This window comes from Dipodomys merriami, unplaced genomic scaffold, assembly GCF_024711535.1.
Source record: "Dipodomys merriami isolate MVZ:Mamm:240054 unplaced genomic scaffold, mDipMer1.0.p SCAF_8, whole genome shotgun sequence".
Classification (NCBI taxonomy): Eukaryota; Metazoa; Chordata; class Mammalia; order Rodentia; family Heteromyidae; genus Dipodomys; species Dipodomys merriami.
The window spans coordinates 20,394,348-20,415,021 of NW_027206401.1; the positions used below are offsets into that span (position 1 = coordinate 20,394,348).

Consider the following 20,674-nt stretch of genomic DNA (forward strand, 5'->3'; position numbering starts at 1 on the left):
GGCTACCTGCCAGGACTAAGAAGTGTGAGAGAAGAGTGACCTCTAGTGGCCAAGGGGCCACATTTCTACTGTGCGGGGCAGAGTTTTGCCCTGGCAAGTCTGAGATCCTGCACCACTCCAGGAAGATTCTGCTTTCAGTTCAAATTCTCTAGATAATACTTCCTGTCTGAATGCTCCACCAGGCATTTGTCTTTGACAATCAGCTCTTCCTCTCTAGAGGTAGGATGCTTTAAATTGCATCAAAATGTTTCAAGGCTGATGCTCAATTCTTAAGAAAATGTAAAAAAATTCAAAATGATATTGTTACCTACTTTTACAGGGTTGTTTTTGCAACCTTACACAGCCTTATTTTTTTTTCAATCTCTAAATTAAAGTAGTTGTACAAAGGGGTCTCAATTCTTCCCATCAGTTTATTTTTTTGGTCCGGTAGTAGGGTCTGAACTCTGGGCCTGGGTGCTGTCCCTCAGCTCTTCAGCTCAAGGCAAGCACTCTACCACTGAGCCAACTTCCCAGCCCCCTTCCCGTCAGTTTATGAGTACAATAATGTGTCACCCTTCCATCATTCTCCTTCTATCCCAACACCACTCTCCTCAAGTCACCTGGTTCTATTTTCATACATATACACTGAATATTAGAACTGCATTCATCCACCCTTCTCCTCATTCATCTATCCCCTTCTCCTTGCCCTCCCCTACCCCCAGACAATACATGCTCAAGCCTCCTGGTATTCATTTTGTTAAACTGTAAGTTAGTTGTTCAAAGCAGTTACACTATTGGAACTTCCTCTGCATATACCATATATTCATATGACCCTGTATATGTTTTCACATATGTTTATCATTTAGCTCTAATTTCCACATGGTTTGAGTAAGAATGAAGTCTCTGGTAGCTTTCAGATACATTCCCACCTACCACTTACTCCACTAAACTTTACTGAACCTCAGTCCCTCCTGTGGTTCCCCCAGAATTCTGTCCTAATGGGAAATAAAGAATGGAGTAGCAAGGAAGAATGGCAGGTTATACCAAGCACCTACCTCCTCTGCTCAGTTCCAGGCTCCACAGTCTCACAAGATTTCACTTTTAAGGAGCAAATAGAAAGATAAAATTAAGAATTTCAGATGTTGGCTACCCCACAATGAATTATGCCCAGAGTTCTTCATAGAATGTGGCGTCTGGAGCAATAAGTCATGATGCTGGGCATGAAGCTGGCACTGAAAAATCTGTTTTCCAAAGGAGCTTCATCGGTAACACTTCCACCTCCCATGTATAAGAGTTGCAGCTCCTCCAGCATCTCACCTACACTTGATATTGTTTACCATCAAAATAGGAGTGTACTAGGTATGGTTTGACCAATATTGAAATGTCTATTGAAAGGCCTGTTTTCTAGTTTGATGCCTTTTGCAATAAAGTATTTTTTCAACTCTTTTCATATTGGATTCTCTTTTTCGTATACATTCTGCATCCTTTTGTCATACATATTGCAAATAAGTTCTTGTATGTATCTGCTCTTTCACTCTCTTCGTGGTATTGTTTTAAATGGTATCAGTTGTTAATTCTCATGAAAGTTAATTTCCTGTAGCTTTAGAGTAAGTCTTCACATCTTCATGATGATAGTTACCCAATTTTATTCTACTTCAAGATTGTCTTGGTTATTCTAGGCCTTCTTGAAATAAAGAGCTCCAAAATTACCTATGTGTTAACTTCTTCCAATAGCCAATTCCTTAAATTAGAAGAGAAAAGTATGTCTTAACATGATGCCAGAGCAACTGCTAGATTTGGACCCAAGCAGATGCTGAACATTGCTCTTTGTTTCTCCAACCTAGAAAAGAAGAATCTTGAGTTTCTTTTCACACACTCGGGCTAATTAGAATGCCTGGCTGATACAGCCACCAGCTGAATTATTAGCAACAGTTGTTGCATCAGGAATTTTTGTTGTTGATCATGAATACCAAGGTCATTCAATGCTTGCTTAGGATTTCCATCTTTTTTATTACCACCATTGTTTATGGTAGTAACTGAAGAACTTCTGTGGCTATTTACAAAACCTTCCAAAAGTCACTATTTCCATTGTGAGAAGTATGCTGCATTTCCCATGGAGGTTCAACCTCAATGTAGGTAAGAGATGACCAAGCCAACATCACACATCCCTTAGTTAAGAGTCTTCTATAAAATTAAGTAAAAAGTCAGGTGCCAGTGGCTCAGACCCATAATCCTGGCTACTCAGGAGGCTGAGATGTGACAACTGCAGCCTGGGCAGAAGAGTCCCCATGAGACTCTTATCTCCAATTAACCACTCAAAAATGGGATGTGGATCTGTGGCTCAAGTGTAGAACACTAACCTTGAGCAAAAGAGCTTATGGACAGAGCCCAGGCCCTGAGTTCCAGCGCCATGACCGACAAACAAACAAATAAAAGGTGCCCAATATCTAGGGGAGATATATATATATATACATGTATGTGTATATACAAACATACGGGACATATATATATATATATATATATATATATATATATATATATATATATAAACTGCCATATATATATGGTGCCTATATATGTGGTGGTCAATATCTAGGACATAATTATATATAAGAAAAATCTGCATAAAGTAGATTATATATAATGCATATGTATTCTTTTAGTCTATGGTTTACCTCTTTACTCCCTTTTGATATTTTTCATAAGCAAAAATGTTTAATATTAATGTGATAAAACTTAACTATCATATTTTTGTGACTATGCTTTTTGTATTTAAGAAGTGCTTAAAGGCCATCAGGCTATGGAATTACTTTTCCATACAATAACTTTAGCTAAGTTTTATATTTACTTTCATGCCACACTGTTCATCTCTGCTGTATATCTTTCTCCATAAATCAGTCTCCATGACTGATTGTGTTACAAAAGCCACTTATGCAAAAAAGAAAGAAGTGACCCAAAAGGGTCATATGGACATCCTAGTATGGACATTCTAATTTCTTCCTAGGTCTGTCTTCACATTCACTTCTTGGCTGGTTTGCAGAGGCTTCCATTGCAAAGTACCACAAGCGGGGGGGGGGGCCCTAAGTGACAGGAACGTGGTCCCTCCATTCTATAGGCTACAAGTCAAAACATAAAGGTGCTGGCAGCAAGACTGGAGCCTTCTGAGACCTAAGTAAAACAATCTATTTCATATCAAATAGAAAAAGGTACTATTGTACCTTAGCAGTACAGCAACCTGGAAGTGGTGCTATGGCTCAAAGTGGTAGAGCTCTAGCCTTGAGCGAAGAAGCCCAGGGTCAACACCCAGGCCCTGAGTTCAAGCCCCATGATCTTACCCTCCCCCCTCAAAAAAAATCAGTATAGTGACCTGCCAGACACTTCCCTAACCAAGTGGTAATGGTTAACAGTTCCTTCATCTTGAAATTTTTCCATAGTACTATTAAGGGGAGGAAGAGAATACAGACATTCTACATTGCCTTTGAAAACTTTCCTACATCAAACTATAGAACTAAACAACAGCTAAGTGGTTTATTGGTGTAGCTCAGTGTTAGAGTACTTACCTGGCATGAACAAAGCACTAAGGCACATATAACTGAGTTATTGCAAAGGACTTGTATGGAGAATATGTGAAGGACACTCACTGTCCAATCAGACGTAGCAATCCAAAAGCCTACTAACAGGAGAATGGATGGATACAATAAGTTCAAATATTGGGATTTATGTTCTTATCTCTGCTGCATTGTCTTTCTGAGAAAGCAAATTGGTATGCTGTGGGATATCTCCTTTTTCCACAGACTCATTTTCCTCTTTGTAAAGGTGTTACACATGAAGCCATCTGTTCCCATCCAAAAGGTAATAAAATTTATCTCCTTAGAAACTGAATGGTTTTCATTCCAGGCTAGATACGTTCCCTTTTTCTGCCTAAGAGAACTGATCAACTTTCCATACAATTTGTTTACCTTAAAGAGCAAAGATGTCCCTTCCTCTCTCAGAATAAGAGCATAGCCGCTAAGCAATATGTCACCTGTATAGAGCCCATATTCATCTTTCGCAGGCTCCTGTCCCTGTACTGTGTGTCCAGGATCCTCTGGCTCATCCCATCCCTTCAGAAGAGGGAGAAGAATGGGTCTGGGGAACAAGGGTAGTTATGGCTATCAAAACTAACTCTGGTCTCTGTGTTTTTATGTGTGTTATACCTTCACTGTAATATATTCTGTCTGATTAGGATGTTTCATTCCTATCATCTCAGCACTCAGAAGGATTAGAAAAGAGAATCTTGAGTTCTAGGCCAGCCTGGGCTACACAGTGGATTCTAGGCTAGAACTAGCAAGACCCACCAGAAAACAAAACAAAAGAAGTTTTCAAAAAATAAAAATCCCTGTGTGTAACCCCTTGGTACAACTTTAAAATAACAAAAATTCTTGTTTTTGTTTTTTTCTTTGGTCCAGTCGTGGGGCCTGAACTCTGGGCCTGGGCGCTGTCCCTCAGCTCTTCAGCTCAAGGCTAGCGCTCTACCACTTGAGCCACAGCGCCACTTCTGGCTTTTTTTCTTTTTTTTTTTTTTTTTTTTTTTGCTTATGTGGTGCAGAGGAATCGAACCCAGGGCCTCATGCATGCAAGGCAAGCGCTCTACCACTGAGCCACCTTCCCAGCCCAAAATAACAAAAATTCTTAAGAAAAAAAATAGTTCCGTGGACTGTTTTGTGGAAAATTTTAAGTGATTCTAAAATTTATTATGAAAATCCAAATAATGAAAAATAGCTGAGTGATCCAAATAAAAACAAGGGGAAGAGGACTTGCTGTTCAAACAAACAAAGCAGTTAAGTACTGTAGTGCTGCTTACATAGCAAATAGATAGAAAACAGAAAATTGTCCAAAAACAGACCCATTCATTCAGGATACTGAAATTATGACAAAGATGAGACCAAAAAGCAAAACTTTAAGGGAAGACTGACTTTAAATAAATAACGTTAGGTTGCCTGACTTCATATTATAAAATAAAACATGAGCTCCTACTTTATCTTATCTATTTATAAAAATGAATTTAAATAGATCATAATTATAAATGTGAATATAAAAGAATAATGCTTCCATGTGTGATTTATAAGAATATATTCATGATCTTAGAGCAGAGTGAGATTTTGTTTTAAGTAGGACATAAAGAAAAATATCTAGGGCAGAATAGCTCAATAGCTATGTACATATGACCATATAAGATGATGCTAAGCAAAATCAACTCCAAGACATGGACACAGAGGTTTTTTTCTTTGTTGTTGTTGTTGTTCTTGTTGTTGTTATTGGTGCTGTTGTTAGTGTACTATGTGATTTGTTTGTTTCTTTTATATGTTCTTCTCCCTATGGTATATCCCCTGTTGTCACTGTATTTGATTTTGGTTCCCTGGTATTGTATATACATTTATTTGAATTAGGGAAGGGAAGGGGAACAACAGAATGGTGAGACAAAGGACAAGGGGGGAGCCAATGCAACAGCAATAAAACAAGACAATATGTTGGAAATGATCTGTACAACTTGGGGGGCGGAGGAGGGAAAGTAGGAGAAAAATGAGGGAAGGAGTAACTAGTCTGACAAGAAATGTACTTATTACCTTACTTATGTAACTGTAACCCCTCTGTGCATCACCTTGACAAAAAAATAAAGAACATCTACAAAAGAAAAACACACCAGATGAACACCTGTGGCTCACTCCTGTAATCCTAGCTACTCAGGAGGCTCAGATCTGAAGATCATGGTTGCCAGCCCTGGAAGAAAAGTCCAGGAGACAATTATCTCCAATTAACCAGCAAAAACCTGGAAGTGGCAGTGTGGCTCTTGTGATAGAACATCAGCCTTGAGTGGAAAAAAAAAGGAAAATGCAGGAGGAAGAGGGGGGGGGGAAGAGGACGAGGAGGAGGAAGAGGACGAGGAGGAGAAAGCAAAAGAAACCAATTAGACTACATTACATCATTATATTAACACATTCTTTTTTTAAAAGACACTATTTAAAAATAGAAAGGCAAGACACTGGGAACATGTATTTGCAACGTGCATAACTGATAAAGGCTCAATGGATATTCAGCATATGTGACAAATTCTTTCAAACAAATTAAAAATAAAGTAAAAAAACAATTTAACTGGAGTCCATCTAATTTAGTCAAGAAATTTAAGATCTATTACAGAAAGGGAATATACAAAAAAAGAATACTAATAAATTTACTAACAACTCTCAGTGTCATCAGTTATCAGAAAAAATGGAAGTGAAATCCACAGGGAATATTATCCATTACATACTTTCTAAATAGCTTAAATTATGAAGCCTGAAAATAGCAAGAACTGGCAGAAAAAATGTGCAAGAACTGTCTCTCACAGCTGATAAGAGAGCAAACTGGTAAGGCTTCTTGGAAAACAGGTTTGGCATGAACAGGTTTGGCTTAAGTATAAACCAAAATTGCATCTAGCCTATGACCCATCATTACATTCCTAGGTATATCTGGCTGAGAGAAATGTACTTACATGAGTGACAGGTTGAAAGAAGTCCAATTGCTAATAGCCTCAAGTTGGGAATCTTAATGCCTTCAAAAAGTGATTGGAGATAGGTGCCTGCCTGTAATCCTAGCTATTGAGGATCATGGTTTTGAAGGCAGCCTGAACAGGAAAGAGACTCATCTACAAGTCTAGCTTACAAGTTCACTTTAAATGAACTTGACCCTGACTATGGGATGACCCAGATGAGCATTTTCTTTCTCATTTACAATGTTGTATACTATATGAAACACAAAGTGGAGTTTTCCATAAATGAATCCGTACAAATTTAATACATGTGGTGATTTATAGTTCACACTCAAATGCATTTGCTGTATTTTTATTAAAAGCCCGGCCTTTGGAATTAGATTCACCAGAACTCACATTCCAGTTCTATTGCTCCTTAAGTAAGCCACTTGTCCAAGCTTGTCTCCTTGTTTTGAAAATGTAAGTAAGTCACACAATTGTAAGGACTAAATAGGAGGAAGGAAAGGTTAAAAAAGAAATAAGCATAGCATCTGGCGCAAAGTCAGAATTCAGTATTTCATTTTATCATTGCTGCATCTCATTCCTGGAAGCCATTTTAGAATTAAACTAGAATCGAAACAAATGAAATTTTCATTTGTGGTTCCAATGCTTGACAGTAAGTGAAGAAAGTAGCGATTTCTGGCCTCTCTGACCAGAAAGTGTAGAAAATTATAATATGTCAGGCTCAACAAAATTAAGAATGTAATTTGGTATATCATGACCAAAAAAGAAAGTGCTAACATGTTGATAATAGAAGTCATGGGTTTCAGTGAGTTGAGTTACTTCAAAAACTCTTTGTAGGGTACACTGAAATTTATTTTGACCCAAGAGGGACTAGGATTCTAATACTTGAACTTAATGGAGATAAGCAGGAGATTAGAATGTAAAGGTACCTGGCCAATCAGGTGCCTGGCTCCTATCTGTAACCCTAGAGACCCAGGGACCTGGATTTCAGTTGGAAGCCAACCTGGAAAGACAAATCTGAGAGACTTTACCTTCAGTTAGTATTAAAAACAAAAACAAAAACAGGAAGTGAAGATGTAGTTCAGTGAGCACCTGAGTTCAAGCCCTAGTATAAGCAGAAAATAAAAATAAAAGCAATAATTAAGTAGATGAGTAAATCACAAAATGAATGTACTAAGCCAGCACTTTGAAAATAGGTACATATATTCATACCATAGAATATATATATTTTCCCTCCCCCTCCTGAGTTATTCCTGTCCTAAGCCACTGCAACTTGCTTTTGTCACATGCAATAGACATTTATGGAGAAAGGGACAGAATCTTTTTGATGTAAATCATTTATTTCTCTATTTTCAGTCTGTGTTCAGCCTTTACAACTACTTAGGTAAGTATCAGTGGTGAGACCAGCCTCGAGGTTGTTCTCACACTTTTTCAACGTTTTTCCCTTTCTTTCTTTCTTGCTTGCTTGCTTGCTTGCTTTTTCCTCTTTCTTTTTTTCTTTCTTTCCTTATTTATTTATTTGCTTTACTTTCCTCTTTCTTCTCTTTCTTTTTCCCCCTCTCTTTTTTCTTTTATTGTGAAAATACTGTACAAAGAGGTTACAATTACACGGGCAAGGCAATGAGTACATTTCTTATCAAGCATTGTAGCCTCCTCCTTTGTTTCCCCTTCCCATCCCATCCTCCCCACCCCCCGCCCCACCACCCAATCCTCCCCACCCCCCACCCCCAACCAAAGTTGTAAAGTTCGTTTTTCGACATAACGACTTGTACATCTCATTGTTGCAATGGGTCCACCTGTATCCCTATTTAAACGATTTGTTTTTCCCCTTCCCCTCCACAAATTATTCTCCTCTTTTTTTCTCTTAGCTTTCTTTCCTTTCTTCCTTTCTTTCCTTTTCTTCTTAAATTCTTTCTTTCTTCTTTTCTTTTCCTTTCTGTTTCTCTCTCTTTCTTTTTCTCTTTCTGTCTCTCTTTCTTCTTCCTTCCTTTCTTTCTCTCCCATTATAAAGGGCACGGACCTAGATCTGGCCTTGCGTGCAAGTGCTCACTGGCCCAGCCCCGGGGTGACCTCGGGACTGTTGTAAAATGGAACCACACCTAAAACTGAAGGCGGCTCTGACTGGACTTGATCCAGTCCAGTGTATGGCACAAGGCCTCCAGTCCTCTGGGGAATGGATGCACATGTCATTCTTCCATTTGATTCCTTCTGGAATAAAATCTGGTTTGCTTACTCAGATCAACGTTTCAGATAAACCTCAATACCAGACAGCAGCTCTCACCGCGCCGTCAACTCCCTCCTGGAGTGAGCTGTCACCTGCGCAGTGGTGACCTGTGGGCAACCTGGGGGCGGGGGGTGGAACCGCTCGCGGTCTCTCCAAACTGAAACCCGGAGTGGCTGAGACTATACGGCTGCGCGAAGCCGCCCCCGCGCGGCCACCTGGTTCTGCGCACACCTTGGCCCCCGGGGGCGGAGCCCATGCGCCCCAGGGGTTCCGTGCACTCGCTCACGGTCTGCGCCGGGGGCGCCCTTTGCAGCCTGGTGTCCCTGATATGAGAGCCAGCCCCGCCGCCCCTGAGCGCGCCCCGGGAACCCCGGCGCCAGGGCGCCAGGCGCTGCGGCTGCTGCTCCTGCTGGTGGCCGCGCCGTCGTGGGGACGCGCAGGTAGGTGGTCGCGCCACCTGGGGCGGGACAGGACGCGAACCTACGGCCCGCCCCGCCGGGCACTGAGCGTCCAGCCTCCTTCGGGGCTGGTTTTTGGGCGTGTGGAGAGAAACCTGTTACCCTGTGCGCCCAGGTTCGAGTTCAGGTTTGCGCGGCTCCAGGAGAGGATGGGAGATGGGAGGGGAGGTTGGGCAGTGGTGGCTCTGAGCGCTACCCACCTGTGGCAGGTGACAGCGGCCGGTGATGGCGACCCATGGTGACCGACCGTGCCTGGCCAGCTTGCCCCAGCCCCGCGCGCCCCGGCCTCCAGCGCGCAGACCTGGGGGGCCTGTGATCTTGTGCCAGGTGCCAAGTGAGGTTTGCGCTTACAAAAGCCAAACTCTGGGAAAGGGTGGGCTCGGAAGGGAACGCAAGGTGAGAGGAACTGCTTCTAAGACCGCCCCTCCCCCCCCCCGCACCCCGTGCCCCCAGAACCCCCAGTCCCGTGCACTGCTTTTCCTTCGCGTAGCAGCCAGGTACAGACAGGTGCTCGTTGGTTTTTGAGAGAAAATAAAAACTAAACTTCAGAGTTATTCCATCCAGTCATGGAGGAGGCTTTCTTTGCTTATTTAAGTTTGTAGTCTCTGGCTGGGAAGCTGGCTCAGTGGTAGAGTGCTTGCCTGGCATGCATGAGGCCCTGGGTTCGGCACTACAGAAGCAGAAACAAAGAAAAAAAAAAAAAGAAGTGAGGCTGTGGCTCAAATGGTAGGGCACTTGCCTTGAGCCGAAGAGCTGAAGGGCAGCGCCCAGGCCCAGAGTTCAGGCCCCATGACTGATCAAAAACAAAAAAAAGTTTATAGTCTTTATTGGAAACCAGTAAAATGGGGTGATTCATGATCATTTCTCTTTTGTTTCTTCTGTATTTTTGGCATATGTGTAAAAATGAACTTTTCAAAAAAGCAAGGTATCTGGAATCTGGTTAAGCTATTGATTAGAGACAACCACCACATAGCTTCTCAGAATGCTGTAGCGTGTATACACTTGGCTCAGACTTAGAAATGAATAGCCCTGGTGAATGTGGGAGAAAAGCTGTGTGAACCTGTGTAGTCCTGTGACAATGGGGAGGGGGGGGGAGTCAGGAGCTCTGTCTGTGGCTGCAGACTGACCTCGGGGTCACCAGCAGCCTCTGTCACTTTGGCCTGTGGCTCTCTGCCACACAGTTTCAAACCACAGGCGGTCCTGAAAGGGCAGTCACTTCACGCTGTGGTTTCTACTAGAGGTGCTATCTCCCACTTCCTGAGTCAATGTAGTTCTTTCAAGTTTCTGCTCAATGAACAAGAGCTAGGAGGATGCTTTGATTGGTCCAGCCTCTGCATTGTTTCTGGAGAAGGTCCAATATTGTCAATGCAGCATTACATCCAACAGTATCTCAAATGTATATGTGTGTGTGTGTGTATACATATATACAGTTGTGTCTGTCCACAACCTCAGAGTGTGTCCTTTACAGATGTAATTAGTTGATGGTTTCCTGATGCAATCATCTCAGAATTAGAGTGGACTAGAGTTCCTACAAGAAGAGAGTGATCCAGGTCATGTGAAGACAGAAGTAGAGGCGGGTGCCAGGGGCTCATGCCTGTGATCCTAGCTACTCCAGAGGCAGAGATTTGAGGATCCTGGTTCAAAGCCAGTTGGGCAGGAAAGTCCATGAGACTCTTACACGTCCAATAAACCACTAGAAAACTGGAAGTGGCGCTGTGGTTCAAGAGGTAACGCAGGGACAGTGCCCAAGCCCAGAGTTCAAGCCCTACGACCAACCAAAAACAACAACAACAACAACAAAAAAAAAGACAGAAGTAGACAAATAGGTGAGTTATGCTATCACATGTCAAGGATCATCTAAGACCCCTATCCACACCCTGGAACTTGGAAGAGGTAAGGAAGGAGCCTTCTTTAAAACCTTCTGAGAGATGACAGCTCTGAAGACACTTTTATTTGAGACATTTACTTCCAGAATAGTGAGCAAATACAATGATGCTGCTCTGAGCCACTGAGCTTGTGGCACATTGTGGCAGCCCTGGTGAACTACCACAGGTGCCTTTGACTCTTCCCTTTGAGTTACATCTTCACTGTTGCTCTGCTTTCATCCTGACCACTCCCTTTTTATAGTTTGTGGCAAACTACAGGGCCTCTTCCAGCCAGCTTACTACAGGGCCTGGGTGACATAAAGAATCCTTGTTCATCTTATAGCATTTACTTACCTGGCTTTCTCAAAGCACGGTCCAAACTTGAAGAGGCCATCAAGAAAACCACCAAAGCATCTACTTGTATAGAGGAGAGCCAGCCAGAGAAACTGATGGCTGCCATTTGCTGCCATCTAAACCAACAATAAACAGAAGTAGATTCTATTGATCACTTCCTCGAGAATTAAGAGGAAACACAATGTTGAATTATTGTTCAAAATGCCTCATAGTTTTACCCATTTTATTAGAGTATACAGTGATATCCATTGGGGTTTCATTTGCATCTTTCTGAGGAATAATGACATTGAGACTTTTTAGTAAATGTATTTACCATTTAGAGATCATCTTTTGTCATTGATCTGTTCAAATTTCTTGGCTAGATTGGCTTCAGTTAGGTTTTCTTTTATTGTATTTTAACTGGTTTGAAAGAATTTGTTACAATGGTAAGTATTAGCATTGAGAAAGTATGCATGTTGTAAATACCTTTCCCCTAAGGCTTGCCTTTCTATTTTCATGATCTAGTCTCTCAATAAAGTCCTTGCAGCCTAGGATGCCAAGGAAAAGGGGGCAATATGGTGGACAGGAAGTCAGAGGTGGAAGTTCCAGCCCCTCCTCTCCCAGTGCCTCTCTGTGGACAGTTACTTCCCATGCCATGGCCTTTCTCCCATTTTCCTGTGTCATGGCCATATTTGTTACTGATGGCAATGCTGATTATCTTTACAATAATAGTTAATATGAGTAATAATGGGCAGCAAATGCTTTCAATGAATAGCAACTATTTGGATGGATGTCTGAGTGGAAGTAATTGCAGAAGGACAGATGGGATGATGGCAGGAATGGAGAGAAAGACAAGATTGAATATGCACTGAAAGTAGAGAGTTAAACACCATTCGAAGCACCCATGGATGGATCCAGTGATCAAATTTAAGTTTTACTTAACCTTCCTTTACTCCTCCCCTCTAAAAAGAAACATAACCATTTCTTGGAGTTCACCAATGACTAACTCTTTTGTCAAGAGATTCATAAAATTAAATCTTACCCATATGTTTCTTTTGTCTTTATGACTATCCTTCATAAGGAAAATAATGTCTCAAATGAAAGTGCAAACTAAATAAATAAATATAATAATCAAGGAAAGATGGTCTCAGCGACATGTAATCTTCATGAATGAAGGAGGCCCCATAGAAATATGTGTCGTGAGGGAAAGAGCTACTCTGTTTTCAGTGTCTCAAGCTCATTTATTCTTTGCTAAATAGCATTGCCGCTATTTCTCAACTGACTGAAACACTTATAGGTTGAGGGATCCTGATGTGAAGTGCTTAGGACCAGAAGTGTTTCCAATTCTGGAGTTTTTCAGCTTTTCATATTTTGGAATATAGGTATATGCAATTTTAATAATTTTATGTAATTAAAAAATATTGGCTGGGCATTGTGGCACACTGCTGAAACTCTAGCACTTGGAAGCTGAGGTTAGAGGATCAAAAGTTCAAGGTTAATCTGGGCTACATAGCAAGACTGTCTACAAAAACTAAAAAGGAAGACAGTTTGAGGTTTGGACTCAGGACTTGGTTCTTTCTAGGCAGGTAAATGATCACTGGGGTTACGCCCAGCCCTTTTCACTCTTGTTATTTTTTGAGGTAGTATCTTTCTGTTTGCCCTGTCTGGCCAGGACTGTGATTCTCATATTCCACATAGCTGGGATTACACACACATATCAAAGTGCCCATCTTTTTATTGGTTGCAACAGGGTCTCAAGAACTTTTGCCTGAGCTAGCCTCAAAACTTGATTTTTCCTGCTTTCAGTCTCCTAAGTGGCTAGTAGCATGAGCCACTGCATCTGGATTTCCATAAGCCTTTTTAGTTAAAAAAAAAATGCACATACAAAAGTGTCCATGGGAGCCAGGCACTGGTGGCTCACACCTGTAATCCTAGCTACTCGGGAGGCTGGGATCTGAAGATCATAGTTCAAAGCCAGCCCAGGCAGGGAAGTCCGTGAGACCTTATCTCTATTAATCACCAGAAAACCAGAAGTGGTGCTGTGGCTCAAGTGCTAGAGCACTAGCCTTGAGCTGAAGAGCTGAAGGACAATGCTCAGGCCCAGAGTTCAAGCCCCAGGACCAACAAAAAAGAAATGGCTATGGGATATGGGACCAAGGTCTAGACATAAATCTCATTTTTGTTATATATACAGATAGCCTGAAGATAATTTTATGTAGTATTTTAATGTATTTACATTGTAACTGCAACTTATTACTTGAGACATGAACCACTCAGCATCATATGCACATGCAAAGTTTGCAATTTTGTGGCCTTTCAGATTCAGATTTTCAGGTTAAGGATGTTCAGACCACCTCTGGATTGAAAGTTCACAAGCTGTTGGCATTCTTCGCTGTAATTCTTTGAATAAAGCAAGGGCAATCCTTCATTTTCCTCCCTCTCTCCCTCTCTACTGCTCTTTTGACCAGCAGTTATCATTTTACTTCCAAATCTCCAATATGCAATTGTTTTAAGGTTCCTTTACTTTTCTTTGTGTTAATTCCTTTTCACCTTTTTATCTTGTCGAGTTTCTGGATTTTTTTCAAAGCAATAGAAATATCACTGGAAGAATTGTATCGCCTCTGGGAATAGAGAAAGAAGTACAACTTATGGGAATAATTTGAAAAGTAAAATGAAACGTGTAGGTTGATATTTAATAAATATCTATCGACTGAACTTGGAGTTTTAATTGCAATTCTTTCCAATACTTCAGTGACTTGTTCTTGATCGAGTTTTTTCTTGTATGCTTTTCTTTCTGAGGCATATTATCAAATAGTAGAAGAAACAGGCCACTTTCAAATCTACTTTTCAAAGGCTTCATTTCTCAAAGGGCAGGGAAGACTGTCATGTAAGAGATGACTGTCCTTCCTATATGATGAGACTGGTTCATGAATCAACAACAGAGCTGGCATGTTCACATAAATAATAGCATCTTCTAAGCAGGCATTTTGGGCAGGTATGCATGTATGCAGGTATGTAGGTATGCATCTCACAACAATGACTTTCTTAAACTATTTCTTTTTATCATTGTTGCAGTAGAGCCTGGCACAGGTGGGTCAGTGGCAAACAATCCATGGGAAGTGAATTCTGTTTTTACAAGCTTTCAAAACTTCCAGCCACCTTGGGGGATCAAGCTGAAAAATTCTGTGTTGAGATAAGGCAAAGAGCAATATAAAAAATGAAATTGAATCATCAGCATGTTAATAAACTAGTTCTGAAGACATTTCAAAGGAATCAATGTCACACTCTCCTTGGTGGATAAACTTCAATGTATTTATTGTGACAATTAGTCTCTGTTTTGAAGTCTTACTAGCAAGCATCAACAGCAAAATAGACACGAACGTGTTTAGGCACATAGACATACATACTGAGGTGTGGTCATAAAGAAATAGCATTGATTTTCCTGCATGATTTATGCATCACTTATTCATATACGCATGCATGTTCCTGGCTGATGAAGTGTATACTAATGGGTCATGTGCAACTCAGGAAATGCACTTGGCCTTCTACATGTTTCTGTCTCCAATCATCCCATAATTTCTGTTTCAAACAATCATAGGTGCCCTGTCACTCTCCATCAAATGAATGATAGGACTGTGCAAAGTTCCACCAGGAAAAGTTTCACAGAATAAGTAGTTGCTTTCTATCACTGGATTTCTTCTATCCATAGCAAGCTAAACATAATGGTTGCATAATGCCTTCTTCTCCACAGCCCTGCTCTTTGGAGCATTTCCTAGATGCAATAGCTGAGTGTTCCAGCAGAGACTTCCCTGCTATAGTCAGAATGCTTAGGATGGAGCATCTGCCAAAGGGACTGAGCCATCCAACCTCCCTAAGCTTCCTCTGTTCAGCTGTAAAATGAGAATAGCACAAAAAGAATAATAAGGGTGGCTATGCAAGGTAACAATCATTGAGGTCTTTCTTTGTACCAAGTGCTGAACCAAGAGCTGTGTATAAACAATCTTATTTAATTGTCCCAACAAGCTTAAGAGACAGGAAATCTTATTTGATTTGTCAAATAAGGAGACGGAGACACAGCATTTAGTAAGTTTCTTAAGGGCACATATGTAATTCATGGTGAGACAGAGTAGGTTCCAGTGTGTCTCCAAAACCTCTCTCACATCTTTCACATAACAATTGGTAGAAATCAACAGGAAAGGATTGGTGGCAGAATACTAGGTTATCGACATCCCAGAGAAACTGAGGCAGCAAAATAAGTATGTAAGCAACTAATCAGTGAATCATAAGTGGGGATGGTAGCAAGGGGAGGAAATCAAGTACAATAAGTTAGCACCAAACCCTATTTTCTCCTTTTAGACATTATGATCTTGCTTCTCAGGTAAGTGGTTGCTGAATCATGTTCTAAGCGCTATTTAGATTTTTCCATTTCAAGGGTGCTTAATATACAATTAGGAAGAAGGGAGGACAGTTCATATTTTTTTCAAGTGACATGGTTTCTTGAAAAAGAGACAGAAGAAAATGTGTCTTTGCTTCCAGTGTGATGAAGTTAAACCCACATTAAGATAATCTACTGAAGGCAGTCATGCATGTTTTTGCTCTTCCTGGAGGATTAGGATGCAGTTATTTATGACTTTGACTTCCTGAAATTGGCTAATCACCCTCTGGTACTTTCTGTACTTCAGTTCTTTTTAATCTCATTTCCCACCGTAGCATACTCACCCAAGGGTGGAAGGTATGTTTTACTTCCAAGCCTATTAAGGTATTTTGCCACTGAGAAATATGCTTGGAATAAGCAGCAATCACTTTCCTGGGGTGGCAGTCTCTTACTCAAAAGCACTTTCTCATCTCCACCGTCCACCTTGACCCCCACCTTGGGTGGGGGGCAGGCAGCAGGGATTCCTGCCTAGGTGATTTCTAACTATAAAGATTTGGTGGGGCTGGGAAGGTGGCGCAGTGGTAGAGTGCTTGCCTTGCATGCATGAGGCAAGCATGGTGGGTTCGATTCCTCACCACCACATAAGCAGGGGGAAAAAAAAGCCAGAAGTGGCACTGTGGCTCAAGTGGTTAGAGTGCTAGCCTTGAGCTGAAGGGCTGAGGGACAGCGCCCAGGCCCAGAGTTCAAGCCCCACGACCAGGTACCCCCCTACCCCAAAAAAGATTTGGTGATTCCAGCTTTCCTACTCAAGTGGAGATGCTCATGGGATTCTGGTTCCTGTCCCATTTCCATACTTGCTATATGCCCCATGGGTCCCCAATTAGCCCAGTTCCAAAGTATCTATTTGTCAAACATTGTGGCTACAAAGGCTCTGCAAGACATGATACCGCTATGTTAAACAGCTCAGAGCCTCCACGGCTGCAGTCTAGAGGGCAGAGTGGGCTAGGGAATCCAGAGACTTTCTCTGGGTAAGGCAAGGTAACATGCTCTCAATACTGTTTCCCTTCTTAGTCATGAACTTGAGTAACTTGAATAGTCCCAAAGAGGAAGTTCTCATAAGTGGATTCACTTGGCTGTTCTGTCCTGTGGTCTGGTTGTTGTGCCACTGGGTGACGAACACACTGTCCTTAACTGGAAAGTCAGAATGCCCCAGCCCCCAAGAGGGAGGTGTGGGAAACCACAGAAGCTGGTTTCCCTTCCTCCTTGTGAGCTCACTCCCAGAACCTCACCCCTTTTTACAGGTGTGTTCAGCAGGCACACATCCGTGCATAGTCCTTTTCTGCAGAATAACCTTTTATGCTCAGCAATAAAATGAAAACGGCAGCTTACTTAGATAACTTTGATGTTAACTTTGAGACCATTAGAGAAGTCTCACCTATCATTTTGGTCTACCTAAAGTTCTGTATTCAAAGTTATCACTTAGAACTAGTGAAGCGGTCACATTTTATAAAATTCCACCAACAAAGTTGCTTTGACTCACTCGTGTTAAATCTCATTTTCCCATTTTCTTTCTCTTCCTACTGGAAGAACCCAAGAATAGACTCAGTACTTCCTACTGTTGGTGATGAAGCTGCTAGAAGACTCTCCCAAAGGCCAAAAGTTGTATCTGCTGAGGCTGCTATGATGGAATGCCAGAGACTGAGGGCTCATACACAATGGAAATCCATTTTTCACAGACTTGGAGAAGTTCAAGATCTAGGTATCACTAGACATGGTTTCTAGCCTGACTAGACTTCCAAGTTCATGGTTGATCTGTCTTTTCATATGGTAGAAGGGAGGATAGATTTCTCTGGGAAAGGCTGCTGATTCTATACATGAGCCTCTGCCCTAATGACCTTGTTAACTCTCAAAGGCACCACATCCACAGATCACTACACTGGCCTTTAGAGTTGAACATGTGAATGGTGATGCACAGATTCAGTTCACAGCACCGAAGTATAACAAAAGAGAAATAAATCCTGAGAACAGATACAAGTCTAAATGCTTCAGTTCATGAGATATGTCACCTCTCATCACCTGGCAAGGAAGTTCACCTTGTGAACACATCTTTAATGGTCTTTCACAGCTTGGTTGAGACAGAGGCCATTTTTACCACTGAAAAGGACCTAGAGCTGACTGTGTCAGAAACCCTCTAAAGGAATGCAGCATTCCTCCCCTTTCCTGAGTCTTAAGAGTTCCACTTTCTCTTCAAAGACCAGGCTCCTACCCAGATGTCTGGAGTCAAGAATCCTCACTTCCCTGAACCACTCTTCCCCTACACAACAGTACCCGGTGATCATACTGACAAAAATAACACAGGCCAATATGTTCAGTGACGCTCACACATAAAGGAAGAGTGCAGGCATGGGGCACCAAAATTGCAAAGGCTTAAAAGAGCAGATAAAACTCTGGTGTGGGAGGCTGGGAAGGTGGCTCAGTGGTAGAGTGTTTGCCTCGCATGCATGAGCCCCTGTGTTCGATTCCTCAGCACCACATACACAGTAAAAGCCAGAAGTGGCACTGTGGCTAGTACTCTAGTACTGGTAGAGTACTAGCGTTGAGCTGAAGAGTTGAGGGACAGTGCCCAGGCCTAGAGTTCAAGCTCTAAGACCAAAACAAAAACTTTGGTGTGGAAGGATCCCAGAGTCAGAGCTGTGCTCACAGGCCATCAATCAATGGGAGCAAAGATGCTTCTTTCTTACCCATAAATTGTCATGTGAATCCTGATAACAAGGTAGGAATGACTTAATTTCACTTTGATATTGATTAGATTATCTTATCAATAATACCAGATTGGAAAAATGACTTATCAAAATGAGAATGTTTATTTAGGAGTGTCTTTATAGATTTCAAATTAGAAATGTTGCCTAAAATGTCAAACATTTCTGTAATATCTTTAAAACCAGAGAATACGAATGATCGAAATGTTTACTTTAGAGTGTATGTACTTGCACATGCTGATCCTGGGACTTGAACTCGGGGCCTAGGCATTGTCCCTGAGCTTTTTTGCTCAAGGCTAACACTGCTCTACTATTGACATTTTGGTGATTAGTTAGGAATAAGAGTCTCACAAACTTTCCTGCCTGGGCTGACTTTGAACCACAAGAGACCTGAGGATTATAGGCTGGGATTATAGGCTTGAGCCACCACTGGGTGCTTAGCCAAATTATTTTGTTGTTGTTCTTTAATTTAACTTAGTCATTTTGTTCCTTTAAAAAGAATGCTAATTCTTATTTTATCATTCTTTTGAGTCATGAAAACAGATCAAAGAGGCCAGATGAGGTGGCACAAACCTTAATCCCATCTACTCAGAAGGAGGAGGCAGGAGGATCAAGCTTGGGCAAAACTAGTGAAAACCAAACTTATGTGAAAAGCAAACAAAGCAAAAGGATGATGGGTGTGATTCAACGGGTAGAATGCTTGCTAGCAAGCCAAAAGGCCCCAGAGTTTAATCCTGTTGCTGCAAAAAGAATGAGAGAGAAAGAGGGAGGGGGAAGGAAGGAAGCCCATGGCTGTCTCCAAACCGACATTCTGGCCCAATCCCTCCCCATTCGGGGGTTGTTTCATTGGATCACTTTCCACTTCTGTTCTAGGGCCCATCCAGTCTTTCTAAGCAGGCATTTGGGGCAGGTATGCACGTATGCAGGTATGTAGGTATGCATCTCACAACAATGACTTTCTTAAACTTTCTCCCCTTCACTGTGAATATGCAGACTCATGGTGCCCCCTGCTGACAGGCATCATTATTTTATTGGCGAGTTTGAAATGTCCAGTCTTTCCCAGATTTTTCAATGACTAGAGAATCTGGAGTCTTTCCCTGGGCCAAGTTGGGCATGGTGCCCTCAGTGTTAAGGTTTTCCTAGTTAGTCATAGATAGTATTGACTCTGGTATACACTACTATAGTAAAGGTTCAAGGTGAAGGTGAAACATGTCCATCTACCTAAGGTTTGTCCATCTTCCCTAAGATTTATGCTGGTTTCAAATGAACAGCAGTCCAATACTCACAAACTTGAAAGAAACCAGACTAGACTGGAAGATCTAGGAGCCCTTACTTTGCTGTCACATCATTGGCTGGGGAATGTGTCTGGAGACTGAGTGGAGTTTCTGCATGCATGCTTGAGGACCAGGTATGGAAGGAAACAACAGAAAATAGAGGAGAAAGGAAAGGCCTTTCTACTATAAGAAGTGGTAGGATTCAAAAGGAATTTGATGCCAGATCAGTATCGAGTATATTTAATTCTTAGATTATTTTATATATTAATATCTTAGAATAATATGTTTTCCCATCAGCCTTGCCTTGTGTTTGTTTAGATTATAATTAATGTGCAAGGGAGCAGACAAGTAAGGAGGTTAAAGGTGTATGTCCTAGGCTAGAGTGGTGGCACATACTTGCAATCCTAGCTACCCAGAGGTAGAGATGGGGCAAATCACAATTTGAGGCCAGTACTAGCAAAAAATTACCAAGACTGCATCTCAATGAACAGGTATGGTATGCTTTAGTTCTGTAATCTCAGCTATCCAAGAGACAGAAGTAGGAAGGCAGAGGTTTCAGACCAACCTGAGCATAAAACAAGACCTTATCTAGTAATAATCTAAAAGCCAGGCACTGGTGGCTCATATCTGCAATGTTAGCTACTCAGGAATCTGAGATCTGAAGATAGCAGTTCAAAGCCAGCCTGGGCAGTGAAGTCAGTAAGACTCTTATGTCCAAGTAAAACACTAAAAAAGCCAGAATTAGAGCTGTCACTTAAGTAGTGGAGTGTCAGCCTTGAACAAAAATGCTCAGGGGCAGGGTTCTGCCCTTGGTTCAAGTCTCATAACTGCCCTCTGCCCACCAAAGATAATAATCTAAAGCAAAAGGGCTGAGGGTGTGGCTCAGATGGTAGAGG

The 20,674-nt window shown here is 41.6% G+C and overlaps 1 protein-coding gene across 2 annotated transcripts in view; it reads left to right on the forward strand.

Moving 5' to 3' along the window:
• The first annotated feature begins 9,006 nt into the window (after positions 1-9,006).
• Positions 9,007-20,674, forward strand: part of Il20ra (interleukin 20 receptor subunit alpha) — a 34,035-nt gene continuing 22,367 nt past the window's right edge. The window contains exon 1 of one of the 2 annotated variants that reach the window (XM_070010411.1): positions 9,007-9,154. In XM_070010411.1, coding sequence (XP_069866512.1) covers positions 9,043-9,154 — 112 coding nt within the window. In that variant the 5' untranslated portion in view covers positions 9,007-9,042. Of the gene's footprint in view, positions 9,155-9,260; positions 9,288-20,674 lie in introns of those variants that run through there. The other variant, XM_070010412.1, reaches the window with a different exon arrangement.